General features: G+C 38.3%; 1 protein-coding gene across 3 annotated transcripts in view; it reads left to right on the forward strand.

Moving 5' to 3' along the window:
• LOC145770140 (chromatin remodeling protein domino-like) overlaps window positions 1-15,239 on the forward strand; it is a 169,121-nt gene that overhangs the window by 140,977 nt on the left and 12,905 nt on the right. For all 3 annotated transcript variants that reach the window (XM_082581728.1, XM_082581733.1, XM_082581740.1), the window contains 7 exons: window positions 1,591-1,730; window positions 1,986-2,130; window positions 8,119-8,195; window positions 8,296-8,394; window positions 10,490-10,703; window positions 11,553-11,623; window positions 13,488-13,571. In XM_082581728.1, the coding sequence (XP_082437854.1) occupies window positions 1,591-1,730; window positions 1,986-2,130; window positions 8,119-8,195; window positions 8,296-8,394; window positions 10,490-10,703; window positions 11,553-11,623; window positions 13,488-13,571 (830 nt within the window). The remainder of the gene's footprint in view (window positions 1-1,590; window positions 1,731-1,985; window positions 2,131-8,118; window positions 8,196-8,295; window positions 8,395-10,489; window positions 10,704-11,552; window positions 11,624-13,487; window positions 13,572-15,239) is intronic.

The raw sequence follows: 15,239 nt of genomic DNA on the forward strand, positions 1-15,239 counted from the left end.
TTATTCCTGAATAGGACATTTTTTGATGTCGAAAACGTTCGATATTTAATATGTTGCGTAGTTTTGTGTTTCTGTAAATGTAATAAACTTGAATATGTTAAACTTGATCACTTTGCTCGGCTTCGTATGCCTATGGTTTAACAACACAAACTCTCTACCGAAGCTCTATTATTTATATTAGCTTAAAGCCGGGGCGGGCAACATACGGCCCGCGGGCCGGACCCAGCCCGCGACGGGTTTTTGAGCGGCCCACACACAGTTTTCGGTCTTTACATGATAATGTGGCCCGCGGCCGCAATCTCCCACTACTTGGTTACTACGTCAAATAATAGTGACTGTTATTTATTCTTTAGTTCTTTAATTTTTTGTTTTCGGTTTTTAGTCAAGTGACGAGCATGTTATGTTCGGTCATAAACGGGCCCTTCCATCCTTTTTGTTTGTCTCTTGTAAGAATCTCCTTCAGTCTCAAGCCGGAAAAATAGATCAGAACGCGGCTCGGATCACATTGATGTTTCGTATCATACTGCTGTACGGTGGATAAGTTTGGGGAAAGTTCTGAGACGTGTCTGGGACCTAAAAACGAAAATATTACGGTTTTTGGACATAAAAGAGAAAGACACAGAACATGCTCAACTCAGAAATTCCAAATGGCTATCAGATCTGGCGTTTTTAGTTGATCTCTTTGATGTCATATGAATGAATTGAACACCAGACTTCAAGGAAAGGGCACTTTTGCTGACGAAATGTACTCAACAGTAAAGGCATTCAGAGTGAAGCTAAAACTGTTTTTTCGCCAGCTCAATAAGAATATCACAACACACTTTCCAACACTCGAAACTATGGCACCCCAGATGATGACAATTCAGAAGTACACCAATATGATATCTGCACTAGACAATTTGGTCGTCGTTTTACGGACTTCCAGAAACTTTCTGCTGAGTTTGATATCTTGTCATCACCCTTGACAACTGACTTTGAAAAGGTGCCGGATACTCTACAGCTGGAATTAATTAATTTGCAGTGAGACTCTACCCTGAAAGAGATATTCCAATCCAAAAGCACTGACAAATTTTATGCGTCACTGAATGAGTCCAAGTTTGCCAACTTGAGAAAGATGGCCACGAAACTACTTGTTTGGTTCGGGTCTATTCTATATTCATTTGCGAGCAAACGTTTTCGACCATGAACATTAACAAGACAAAGCTGTGATCCAATCTTACTGACGTTCACGTGCAGTCTTTACTGAGGGTTTCTACGTCCGACATGCAGCCAGAGTTCAAAGAACGTTTAATTGTTAATAAATTCATTAAATACTGTTTTTGGTTTCTTTGCTTTAAACTTCAAGTTTACATTACATTAAATACGATTTATTCCTTGTCTAGGTAGTAGATAAATACGCAATTAATGTAGCGATTCATGAATCCGGCCCGCCAAGTACTTCATTTTCCCATATCAGGCCCGCCGACTGGAGAAGTTGCCCGCCCCTGGCTTAAAGTGATATTATTATTACTCTAAAAAAGATAAGTTTAGTGGTTGAACAATAAATACTAATTAGTTGATGTTTTTTTAATTTTGATTGATGTCTTTTAGTCAGCAACCAAGGTCTGAACCAACTGACTGCCATCCCCTTATCAGTCGGCCCCAATAGCATCGTAGTCAACTCTGCGTTCGCTCGCCGCCAGAGCCAGTCATCTGTGCAAGCTGCTGCTACAAAGCTGCAAACGGGAAAAGTGAGTTTTCTTTTGCTAAATGTATTGAAACGAGGTTTACTGGAAAACATTGCGTGGAGTAAACGAAATCACATTCAATCTTTCGTTGCTAATATGTGCTTGTGTTACTTAACCTCTTTTTATTGTAACTTTTTAACTTTATCGTATCCCATCTTCAGAATAGTTGTTTAAATCACAGAATCCAGGTCACTAGCAATTTTTTTGTAGTTCAACTTATTATTCTGCAGATGGTAACGATAAAATTAACCATTACAGGCTGGAGGAGCAGCATTGACTCTTCGGTCTCTCTCCGGATCAGCACAACATCTTCAAATTCCTCAATCAATCTCTTCCGTTCAATCAGTTTCCCTTACATTCACTGCTCAATCTCCTGTGGTTACCATAACAACTGCTGCGGCAGGTAACAGAGGCTTATTAAGCTGGGGGCGATTCTCTGCCACTCATATACATTTAGTAATTCCTGACTGGGCCAAATTGGGCTTATAAGCGGGTGGGTCTATTAACCGTGAGCTTGATAAGCTGGGACTAACTCCTGTATCAGTGTTTTACAATTCCTGTGTGTTTCAATTCCTGTATCAGTGTTTTACAAACTAGGACTTTTTAACACCTGAATCAATTATTTTTTGTTTGCATCATAGATTAATTAATATATCGATTCATAAAATGGCAAAGTAAAAATCAAAGCTAACACTATAAGCTAACATCATAACTGTATACCAATAAGGCTGTTGCGCTCCATCCTGATGGTATTATAGTGTTGCGCTCCATCAGGATGGTATTATACAATGCCACTTGGTGAGCAAGCACTGGCCTTCCATATTTCATAGAACAGGGGTGGCCAACCAGTCGGAGGCTAAGAGCCTCATTTTTTGCTTAACAAACCGCAAAGAACCATATTCGCATCATGTAGCACATATTTATGCCGTTCTGTTTCTTCCTCACTCAAACATTATATACCTTTGCTGAACTAAATTATTATACATGTTACATGTAGACATAAAATTGACAGAAATTTACAAGCCATTTAGTGTTATGCCTGTTGCAATACTAAGTGGGAATTTTGACAATCCTTGTCTTGAACTATCCTCTTCAAATCTGGTTTGTGTTTCGTTGTTGCCAATCAAAGCAACTCGTTCACATGCAGTGTCAGTCAGAACAGATCGATGCTATGATGTCATGACAGACTCACAGACGTAGGCTATGTTAACTCGAACACTGACACTAACTTAAGTGCAGCCCCGTTCGACATTGGGATATTTTCCATAACTCAATGGTTATTTTCCTTAAAACAGGTTTTAGCTGATCTTCTTCACAAAGACCAATCATGTCCAACTCAGTCGTAGCCGTAACAGACCAGCGCGGCTTTCAGACAGTCCGTCGCAGAATTAAATGGGTCGACGAACAACGAAATTTGTGTCCCTTTCTGTTGTAGATCACGGAACCGGAGCACAAAGCGCTCTTAGGGCATCCAACGTTTTGCTTATTCAGGGCGATATTAGTGATTAACGATTTCAGAACACAGATTATACGATAATGCGATTTCATGCAGAAAAGTTGCGAAACTGGTAGCTCTGCTTTGAACATCTTTGCTAATGTTGACTGGCTTAAAAATTGTGACCATTGAGTGGAATAATAGGTATAAGGGACATGATGCGAAAAAAAATCATCTAAAGGCCTAACTGCATTTACTCAAGGTATCAAACCGTTCATAAATGCCCAACGCAAATTCTTCAGCCAATGCAATTCAAAAAAGCTAAATTTGGTTTAAAAAAAAGAAATGGCCACTCTGGTTAAAAGCAACTAATACTTCTATCAGACTTTTTCCTAAAGCCGAGTAAAATCAAAAGTTTATCAAATATGGAATGTCTAGTTGTCAAAAACATGCCTTTGTTGCAAATGCGTTTGCAACTACGTGAAACTCTTGGACAAAGATTGTACAGAGTAATGTATGTAGTACAGAGTGAACAAAAAGTCCTTGGACTTTTTTTCATTTTATGATTAAACTTATTGATATCTTGCAAAACTCTCGAAAATTTAGGTCTACTTGTAAGCATTAGTTGTAAGATCTAAAATGAGCCAAAGAGAAGCGATCATTTCGCTTCATCGTACGGGGAAGACCAACTGTCAGATCACTAAGCTCTTAAAAGTTGCCAAATCCACCATTTACCATGTTGTGAATAGATTTAAAGAACTTAGTACATCTGAAGATCGTCCTAGGAGTGGAAGACCTTGCACTGATCGAACAAAGAAAGTGGTTAAGGCTGTCCAGAAAGGGTATAGAGAAACCCAAACAGATCCATCCGTCAAATGGTCAAAAACATGAATGTGACCAACACTTCAATGAGAACCATTGTGGAAAAGGATCTTAAGTTGCCTCCTTACAAGATGAAAAAACGGCAGTTTCTTACACCTCTCCAAAAGTAAAAGAGCTTTGAAAGAGCACAGATTTTTCTCAGAGAAATGAAAGCAAGTATGGCAGGGCAAGAGATCATTTTTTCACACGAAAAACCTTTCGCAATTGAAGCTCACTTGAATGATAGACTTTATGCAAAGTCTTCAGCAGATATTAAAGATTCTGTGAGAACAGTTTATCGCCGTCTTCTGTCATGGTGTGGGCCGCCGTTTTCAAAACTTGGAAGTATCTTCTGATTTGTGTGGAACAAAGGGTTAAAATCAATTTAGATCGCTACATCAACGATATTTTGGTTTGAATCCCATGAACTTTTGTGTGTGGTCGTTAGGCCTGTTTCGAGGAAAAAGCCTGTTTCGTTGCTCACCCATGTGTTGATGCTCTGAAGTAATCACTCCTGCGGGAATGGGCCAGAATATCCCAGGATGAGCTATGTACCTCAGTCGAAAACTTCCAATAAAGAATTGAGAGAGTTATCCAAGTGATAGGCGGCTACATTGAAAATAAATTTATTCCTAGTGTTGTGAGCTCTCATTGTGATACCTTTTTGATGAAATTTTATTTTCTATTAATAAATCGTATATAAGTTGGTTGGTCCAAGTGCTTTCTGTTCACCATGTATAGTGTATATCCTGTTACTATCAGGCGACGTTCCGCAATAGCCTTCACACCATGCCTCCACGTTCATTTGTCCAAAGCGTCCTTGTCAAGTTGACCTTGCTGCTTTTTCCTCCACTTGTTTTTTTTTTGGGTCTTCCTTGCTTCCTTTGACTATCCACTCGCAACTCAAGCAATCTTCTCAAAACATCATCTTCATCTCTCCGCAAAACATGCCCATTAGGGTGTTGCAGGCGTTTCCGAAAACATTGAACTAGGTCCGATTGTTCCTACTTTTTTCCTGCTGTATTTTTATGAAAAACGCCACAGTTCAAATTTCAACTCATTTCGACCAAATTTACCTCTGTCTGAAAAATATGACGTTTTTTTTATCATGCCCGTAAGTAAACTTAGCGTATTTACATGTAATTTGGATTCCACTTTGGTCCTACGATGAATTACAACTAATGAGACAATTCTGAGATTCTCGGCTCAAGCCCTCTCCATTTTGCTATCTATTTTATCTGCTGTTCAATTTAATCACGGAGATCGACTTGCTCTTGGTAACTATGCTTTTGCTGTGACAACCAATTGAAAACCTCAGGCTGACAACTGCTGCTCAAGATGCTTCAACGGCAATATTGAGACTGAATGCAAAGTTGTTGTAGGCGTGATAGATGATGGGTCGACGAGACGTAGTTGTAGAGAAAGCCCTATCAAAATGACACTAGAAAATGCAATGATACTGTGAAGTAACCTTTCAGAATATCTTTCCTTAAATTCCCTCACAATGCACTTTAGGCAACATGCATGAATGAACTGCTTTTATTGAAGCCTTCCATATTCCCCTGATTGTTTTTTCTTCCACCAGCCAAATTTGGAGAGCTTTGACACAACGGCATTTGGTAAACCTGTGGGAGACCAGCCAGCTTGACAATGTAATCCGTAGATGCACATTTGACTTGTTTGATAATTACAAGTAGGCCATTGCAATCACTAACGTTTCTAACAATCGAAATGACCCTTTTACCGTGTTTTACGATGAAACCAAAAAACTGTTTACGGCTGTCTTGCAAGATTTTTAACGTGTTTTAGTACAGTAGCAAACAACGTTTGAACCTTACCATAAACAAAATATGACATCTATGCAATAAAAGGCTTTTTTACTCGAAAAGGTAGGGGGGGGGGTTGGCAAAAATTTCAAAAAAATTACACCAGACGTCTTGGAATACCGTCTTACTGTATTTACTGTTGTATTCTAAAATCAGGGCTAAAATTAAAATTAACTTCCCCCTCCCTGTTGATGGTGAGACGCATGACCACATATGCAACAAATTTTAAAGACTTTACACACCATAGCTTGCAGTGAATCTATGGAAAATCATATTGTTGAAAAGCACTTAGTATGTGGTAATGTAAGCTATCACATGAAGGAAGATACAGTATGGACAGAGGCTAGCATCCGCTACTTCAAAACTAGCCTGCTACTCGGACTAAAATAGCGCGTGCTACCACTACTTTTATCCTAAATTAAACTGACACAGGAAGCACTTTGAGGCGTCAAAACGAATGATATCAAAAAATAAAACCAGTTTACACTGCCATTTCAACGTCGTTATAGAAAACACGTTCTAAGTGAAATTTATGGTTACGTAGCCTACTTTTCAAAAACATGACCATTTCAAAATGAGAGTCGCTCAGTCCTGCCGCTTTAGCTTCAGCACGTCTTTTCTAACGGAGAACTTCTACTAAATAGTAACGCACTACTGCCCACCTCCGAGTATGTAAAATGTAATACCATATGCTATAACCAGGGAGGGGGGGTTAAGGGATAATTGGCTTTTTATTCCTAATTCAAATTTAGCCCTGATTTTAAGATACTTTACAACAGTATATTTCGAGACCTTTGGGAAAAAAAGTTGAAATTTTCATCCAAAATTGTGAAAATAACTTTTCGCGTAAAATTGAGTCCTGTTGTGTTGACGTCATTTTGAGTTTGTGGCATTTAAAGTTCAAATATTATTTTCTACTGAACTTGTTCTGGTCTAGATTATGTAAAAGCATGTGCAAAAGCGTGACATAATTGCAAACAATTTGTGTGAAATAAAGTAAACAATATCACACCAAATCAGAAAAATCAATTTATTAATAGAAAGAGCCTTTCGCCACACAAGTGTGGCTTCTTCAATATACTCTGCAACAAATAATAAATAAACAACGATAATTTGTGTTACTTTAAAACTCTTTTTTGTGATTTCACAGAAAATGCTTAATAAGGCATTACAAAATACTAACTGCAGACAGAGGCCAACTCTTTTGATCTTAGGGATCTCTTCAGTGCTGTGAAACAAATCACTGGTCAACACGATCTTTGCTGTATAAACTTTGAAAACTGATTTAGAGTAATTTTGGAGTGATGAATAAGCATTAAGCACCTGACCTCAGATTTATTTATTTAGGTCCAGTTTTTGAGTTATAACAAATTGTTATTTTTGCCAAAAAAATGGAAGATTTGAAGTTGCGTTTCTTATACATACTGCACACACTGTGCTATATCCAGTAATTCAGGCCATGGGGTGAATAAAAAGCTGAAATACACCGACAAACTGCAATTTTGATACTAATTTGTTTTTGACGCAAAATTATTAACAAAATAGTAATGACTAGATAAAAAGGAAGCTAAAAGTATAATTGGACGCCGTGTATCAATGTTTTGCATCATACCACAAACATTGAAGCAAGCTTTTGGCAATGCTTGTCCAGTAACCTTAATGTAAGATGAATGCGATTTCGTTTTAGAGGTAGGTTTTGGCCAATTTACACGGCTTAAATATATCCAGCTTCACGCAAACCATGCGCATTTATACCATGCTTTTGTGTATGCGGATAACTATGCACACACAAATCTTATTGAGAATTTGTCCTGTTTTACCGCAAAATCGAAGGTGGACACGAAGATTGGCTTCCTTGCCTTCCCGTCCACTTAATCTAAATCTTCAACCACCGGGGTACGCCCGGATACGACAAAAAAAAACAACCGCAAAATCAATACTAGAACGATGTTTGGGTCAGTCTTACAATATTTTTAACGTTGTTTTAAGCCAATTAATCCTCCCTAGTATTTTATGCTGCTGCATCTAACACATATTGGCTTTGCTCTCAGCGCTTTACTAACGAGTCAGTGCAGCATGGAGGATTGGAGGCGCACCCTAGTCCAATATTAACCAGAACCTTTACTGCAGGAATAAGATTCACTACCGCTTTAAAACAATTTTTGGTATGACCCGGCAGAGTATCGAACCCTGGTTACTGATTTAAAGACGGGCACTCAACCAAGTCACCGAGAATCGTCAGTTAAAATCTGGTTTGTATTATTTTCAGGTGGAAAGTTATCTGCCATCCAGCACATCCGACAAGCCAAACAGCAAAGCAGCCAGCCTACCGTGGCCAAGCAACAGGTAGAACGTATTGTTTATAAGTTTTGTACACGTGCAAACAATATTTGGTGATTATGTTTGGTTTTTCATGCTGCTGTTTGTCTCACCATGCATGTTACAGGTTAAGCAAGGGGGGCAACTGACGATGAGTACCCCTCAGCAATCGGCTGCCGCTCTTATGTCGATTCCTACTACTGTGGTCGGTGGCAAGAAAGTTCAGGTAGGGTTTGCAGCACGTGAATACTTATATTCTTGCTGAGTTAGTTTGTACTGTACATTACACTGGCCAACAAAAAAATAATTAAAAGGCACGGCATGTAAGAGTCATATTGAGGTATTTCGAGTCCCTGATTCCGAAAATGCACTTGTTTCTTTTCTAATTGGCTCCAGTGTTTGAGATACAGCAAAAACAATTCGTGCGGTTGTGAGTACCGACATTTAACGTCATGTCGTTAATTACATAGACATAACTGGAAGTATGTAATAAACAGCTATTTAACGTTTTCTAGCATAATCACACCCAAAATACAATATGTAAAGAAATGTGGGAATGCAAGATGAAGAATATAGAACGTGCGTTTACGTACTAGCTGACTTCAACAGTATCGGACTTACTAAGCAGGTTACTAAACTACTTGCAGAATGCATAAATTGCTTATAGACAAATATAGGCAAAACAAAGCTATTAATGAGCAAGCGCAACTCATTGGGTTTGTACTGAGCGACACCCATCAAGGCACGAAGGCCTTTTACATAATTACAAAATACAAAGCTATGTTCTTCAGCAAAGTAACCGCTTAGACTTGTATCCTTGTTACGGTGAAACGCAATCTTGGCTTTGGAGTCAAGAATGCCATGTTGATCAAGACGAGAAGCCAAGATTTCAGCTAATACTTTTGATAGCCAAATCTCTAACAACAGTTCATTTGAGCAGTTGGGAAAATTCGTGGTTACTGGAAATCTTTCAATAGCACGTTTATTTTGGAATAAATTTACTTAGGTTTGACATGGTTAGCTCCTGCATACCTACTGATTATTTTCAGATAGTTTCATCTGAAAAAAAACACCAAACCTTGGCGTAATGGATCCTGAAAACGATGTTGGTTTATAGGACATTGATATAAATTACCACGGGATCTGCAATTTTCCTAATTCTTATTTATTTAGTGAAGATATATCAATCCAAACATTTTAAAGACTTGGGAACACAATAGCAGTGATGACATTACTCATCAATACCATTACACAACACAACAGTCGACATACGAAATTTATTAAACAAATTAAAATCAACAACACAGCAGAAGAAACACGAAAACAACACTGTCGATGTCTTCAAATATCTTGATTCGCTCTGCGTGACTAAAACTCTATCAGGCTTAAACAACCATAGATGTGAAGCCAGGTCTTCCACGCCAAATTTAAAAAGGCTAACCACTCGCCTACCTCTCTTGCTAACGAATTTACACCAGCTTGCAATATTCAGACATTTGTAAATTTGCCTCCGGCTCTGAACACCCCGAGTCCCCACACTAGCCTGTATAATATACATGTTTAAATAAGTTTCTACATTCTCCAATGCATTATCTGAATTATATCTGCATCCTAGGCAAAGGCTACTCTTCATTACACTTCCTTACCTTTTCCATGACCAGATCAATCTCGATATGCCAAAGAGCAATCTTAAAATTGCGCATTTCTTGAACCGCGAAACTTACTATCTCCATCTAGCGGTTGCCTTTTTGAACTTTTATTTGTCACATGGTGCTAGAGTATTACTTCCCGATTCCATTGATGTTTCACTGGTCATTCTAGGATCACCAGAAGAGAATTTACAGCAAAGTTAGTGCAGACGGTCAGAAAGTTTTCAATTTTATTTGGGAAAGGTGTTTGGGCCTAGATCAAACGTTTGCTGAGTGCTGCAATCTGAAGAGCGGTTTTGGTCTAATTTTTAGAGCAGATATAGGGACCGCAATCTTCTTACCTGTGCCATTTCAGTTTTTGAGTTGAAACAAACATTAGCCTGTTTATTTTGAAATTCGTATATGGGGTTATTTCACTGAATATTCGTGGTTAGGGAAATCACTATACAGTGCATTTCAACCCTTGCTTGTGTTTTGCAATTCCTACAAAATGGCAACCACTTGAATTAGAAAAAACATAATTATGACATCATAAGAAACAGTGCTGAAAATGAGCGAGGGGCCTTGAAATACTCTAAAACGAATCTCACTGTCTGTGCTAAAATATTTTGTTTGACTATGTTACATGTGTGCCTTTTTTTTAACCGAAATTTTGCGGTTGTTAAATTTCAGCTGACCAAGATGACACGCTCAGTCACTCCCCATCAACTGGAACTGTTGATGAAGCAACGATCTCAGATTAAGTCTGTCCCGCATCGTCCCTCCCAATTGCATATCGCACCCATCCAAGCGCAAGTTCAAGCACAGCATATCAGAACGCACGCAGCACAGCAAGCTTCGCAGCAACACTCTTCAAAGCCCCTGCCAATTTCTGTCCCTGTGTCTGGTTAGTACTTGCACGCATACCTTTGTTTACGCGTAGTATCGTTACATCATCGTAGATGAACATTTTTTGCATAATGTGATTTTTGATATCACCTACCTAGTAACTAGGGTTTTCCATTTCTCATATTTTCGATAAAACCAGTGTTATTTTGTGGAACGTAATCATGTTTTTAGTTCAATAAATTTACTTACACCAACCCATAGCTACCTGAGGTTCGGCCTGATTACCACATTTTGCAGATTTTGATTACCAGTACTGCTTCTGTCGGACTGAGAATATGACAAATCAAACCGTATCTCTAGGTAGCCATGGCATGTCCATCTCTACGATTTAACCTATCTTTTTATTGTTGGGGTTGAACACAAACGAATGTTTACGAGATCTGCCAACGGCAGATCTTCTCACACGTTAAGCCCACTTTTCTTAGGACGTCCTCGAGAAAGCGGTTGATCTGCTTTAATTGTCTTTGGTTGAATGCCTAGTAACAATGCCCTTTTGTTATGTTGAAAGTGGCGGGAATGCTTGAATGAAAAACTCGAAAGCGACATGTAAAAATTCACGGAATCTTTTACTTTCTGTTACTAAAATCCCGCTTCTCAAACTCTTATGTAATTTGGGCTCAGGCAATTAATCGGTTCCATTATTTCTTATGTGGTCTTGTACCATAGGTTTTGATCGATGTGCTAATGTCACCAGTGCTGTGTATTACTGTTGCTCTTTGTTTTTCAACCTAGTAACGGTTGGCAGTATAGGTTCCGTCTAAGGAAAATTTTAACTGAATGTATATTTTTGCTTCGACTTTGAACAATTGTCTTGCTTTTAAATAATCATTTGTTTTACATCACACAGCTGTAAGCCTGACTGGACTCAACACTTCAAGTTCTTCCGCTCAGAAATCACTAGTCGTCCCCGGTGGTCAGGTCAGTTATTGGCCTACTGTTGTCAAGATTGTTGCCTGGAGCGCACATTTGGTGTTGGTGCACAAACAGTAATTTTTAGATGGTGCAAAACAACTGAAAACCTATGTTGTATCTATCTACTTGGGAATGCTAAAATTATTCACTCTATATCTTTTTTTAACACATAGCTTCACGAGAACTCTGGTTTCTGCCTTTTCCTCGTAACCGGACCCTTTCTGAGATTTATCTAGGCGGTTGGTTCCTAAACGTTTTAGTGATCACTAAATTTACAATTGGTGCTCGAATCAATGATCCCGTTTTCCATATTCAGGCTAATGTCCAGTTGGTGAAGGTATAAATTGTAAGTAGACTGGAAGGCCATGAGCCCAATTTTCGTGTCAACCGTCTGGCATTTCTAAAAATATTTTTTGCTACTTAACTAAAAGTCGTTAAAACATTGCAAAACAGCCGCAAACAGTTTATTGTACAGCACGGTGAAGTAGTCATTTCGGTTTGTGCGCATGACTACTAAAAGTTCACATTGCCGTTGGTGCATTGTCTGGTATCCATTTGATAGCTTTTCTTGGTAAGCTCCACACTCAATATTGCAGCTAAAAAGCACCTTAAGCACCAGTTGTCGGTCTGAGGTTTCAATTGGTTGTTGCCTCAGAACCGTAGCAAAGGCAAGTCATCTACGTGATTAAACTGAAACCAGCAGATGAATTAGACAGGTAGATGAAAAGGGATTGAGCGAAAAATCTCAGAATGAACGCTTGAATCGAAAATGCAAACCAAATTTGTGCATACAGAAGCCGAGTACGTTTGATGAGTTCAATTAGCTATCTTAACAAAACAAGCTAAAGGCAACTTGATTTTGGAAATGTTTGTTGGACTTCCCGCGTTCCCAGCGATAGGAATTTAAGTAATTTTTATTCATTTGTTTGCATCTCCATCCTTCATTTATCTCGCGACCAAATGAATATAGAATAGATGCGATATAGTTCTGTTTGAAAATTTTGAAATTTCTGCTGGACTTAACATAGGCTAAAAGCTAAAATAATTGACATAAGAGAAATCTGAGCATGCCATCAGATAGAGCTATGTCCAAAACCCAAGAAAAGTTGAAAAAGTGATTTTTGCAAAAAATGGACATAACATAGTTCGGTTCTAGGTGAGCGATATGATTGTTAAACCATAATCAATTGCTGCAGTTTCGTAATAATAATTTCTAATACACATTTCAGGGAATGATAATATCTGTAGCCTAAGCGTTTTATTACTGCAATTGAGTTTGACGCCCTTAAAAAATTAAAACGATGCACCAGGGTGTCACGACGCACAATTTGAGAACCTCTGACCTAGTTTGTTCAACAGAAACGCCAAAAATGTTCAGTTTTTAATGTTGCTACTGGTGGTAGTAGTACAGCCTATTTATTGGTCTTTTACTTATTCCACAGTTCAACAGCTGAATTATGTTTAGTATAATATTAACAATATTTTTGTCTTGAAGCCCTTTGCTAATATTCGTTAAACTTTCTTGGCTTTAATTGTATATTTTGGATATTTTCTTGGTATAGGTGATACGTGTACTGTACACTGTACGAAATTTCTGAGTGGTACGCGAATAGATGGAAATCACTGTCTTAGAATATCCTGTTGTGTCCGATAAGCGGATCTAAAGTTGAATTTCAAATTTTTGCCTTATTAGCTCCCTAATGAAATATCGAATCAAAATCAATAAAAAATGTACCAAGAGTTTTTTTTTTGCGGCCTCTCTAAAACAGCTGTATGGACCCCAGTTGATCCGCGGACCTCAGTTTGGGAACCTCTGCATTAGATGCAAGAACTGTTTATTTGTTTAACGTTAGACTTACGTTTCAAACAGACGACGCTTCCTCACCAACTTGTCCTTCAGCAACATCTACTGAAGCATCGCCAGATGAGCCAGCAGCAACAGCAAGCCAGACAGGTGGGTTTCATAAGGCCTCTCTCAACGTCGTGCATGTCTGGGTGTTTAACTGAAAGGCAAGATATTAGATATTAGGTGCGATAAAAATTAAAGTTTTCGAACTTAAAAAAGAGTAGTTCTAAAGTGGTGGCCTAGGCCTAAAGACATGTCCTATCACGTTTTTGGGCAGTTGCCCCGGCCGACACCGTCCATTCAACCTAGGGGAGTGTGATTCGTAGGAAAATCCGTATAATTGGTTTGTGAACCGGAACTGATGGAAACCTGATTTTTGAGTTTATGGATTCAAAAATATTTCATTCCTATCTACTTTTAAGAGAATTTTTTTCTCTTAATCTAAAGGTTTCTTGTGAATTTTAAAAAAGGCACATTGATTGATCTTTCTCAAGCAGGGATTTTACTTACAAGGAAAAAAATATTTGAAAAAATCTTAATGGCAATTTTTGCAAAAATCTGAAGTAGTGTGGGAAAGAACTTTAAGCCGTTGCAAGCAGTATCTTTGGGTTGATCTTTCGTGTTCAAATTTAGTAATGTCAATTTCCATCCAACAAAAACATGCTGCTAAAAAGTCACATTTAAAAAGGTTAGACTTTTTAATGGAAATTGATAGTGTTTTTACCATAATTATGACAATGATGCAAATTTTCCCTTTGAAGAACATCATGTGAGATTGGGAGTGAAATAACGAAGCGAAAAACTTTATGAAAATCAAAAAAGTTTGAGAAAAAAGTCTGACATTGAAGTACTGGTACTTGTTGATTTGATAATAATTAATCACAAAAAAGTATTATTTGATCGCATCTCAGCTCTAACATTAAACTCCAGACAAGGATGACTTATTCATCCATCACCATTGGTTTTAAGTGCCTTGTCAGAATCAAAACATTTATCAGCCGAAAAGATTCGACACTTTCTTTGTCAGCCATTGTTGGCAAAGCATCATACATTTGTAAAAATTGGCCGAATTTGGTTCAATGGTGTGAAGGATAGATTTTTTTCTGACTTGGCAAAGCTAAAAGCTGCCAATTGCTCAGTGTTCACCGAAATAAGTAGAAGTTGTTACTAGGGCAACCAATTTTTTGACCTAAAAACTTGACATTTTGACTTTATAATTTACAAATTTGACCTAATTTTGACCAATAGCTTTTTGCGTTTGTAACCCAAATGGGAAATACAAAGCATATTAGAAATCAAACCGTTAGGTAAGGATGAAATCTAATGAAATAAAAGAAAAATGTGAAAGACTCAACGACACCACAGCTAACGAACAGGTAGCCTACTAAAAGTAACTCGAAAAACTGCAAAAGATAAATATGGAGTGTCTTTAAATATCCGAAATTACTGGGAGGGTTCTGCAGTATTATACTTTAACATCAAGTAATGTTTCACATTATCGCCTTTGAAGTTTCTACCTTCTGTCATTCACTTTTAAGGGTTGGGGGATGGGGTTTTTTTGGGGTTGAGGGTTGGGGGGTGGGTTTTTTTGGGGGTTGGGGGATGGGGTTTTTTGGGGGTTGGGGATGGGGTTTTTTGGGGGGTGGGGTTTTTTGGGGGGTTGGGTTTTTGGGGGGTTTGGGGGTTGGAGATGGGGTTTTTTGGGGGTTGGGGATGGGGTTTTTTGGGGGTTTGGGGGTTTTTTTGGGTTTTTAGGGTTTGGGGTTTTAGGTTAGG

Source organism: Aplidium turbinatum, chromosome 1, assembly GCF_918807975.1.
Source record: "Aplidium turbinatum chromosome 1, kaAplTurb1.1, whole genome shotgun sequence".
Lineage (NCBI taxonomy): Eukaryota > Metazoa > Chordata > Ascidiacea > Aplousobranchia > Polyclinidae > Aplidium > Aplidium turbinatum.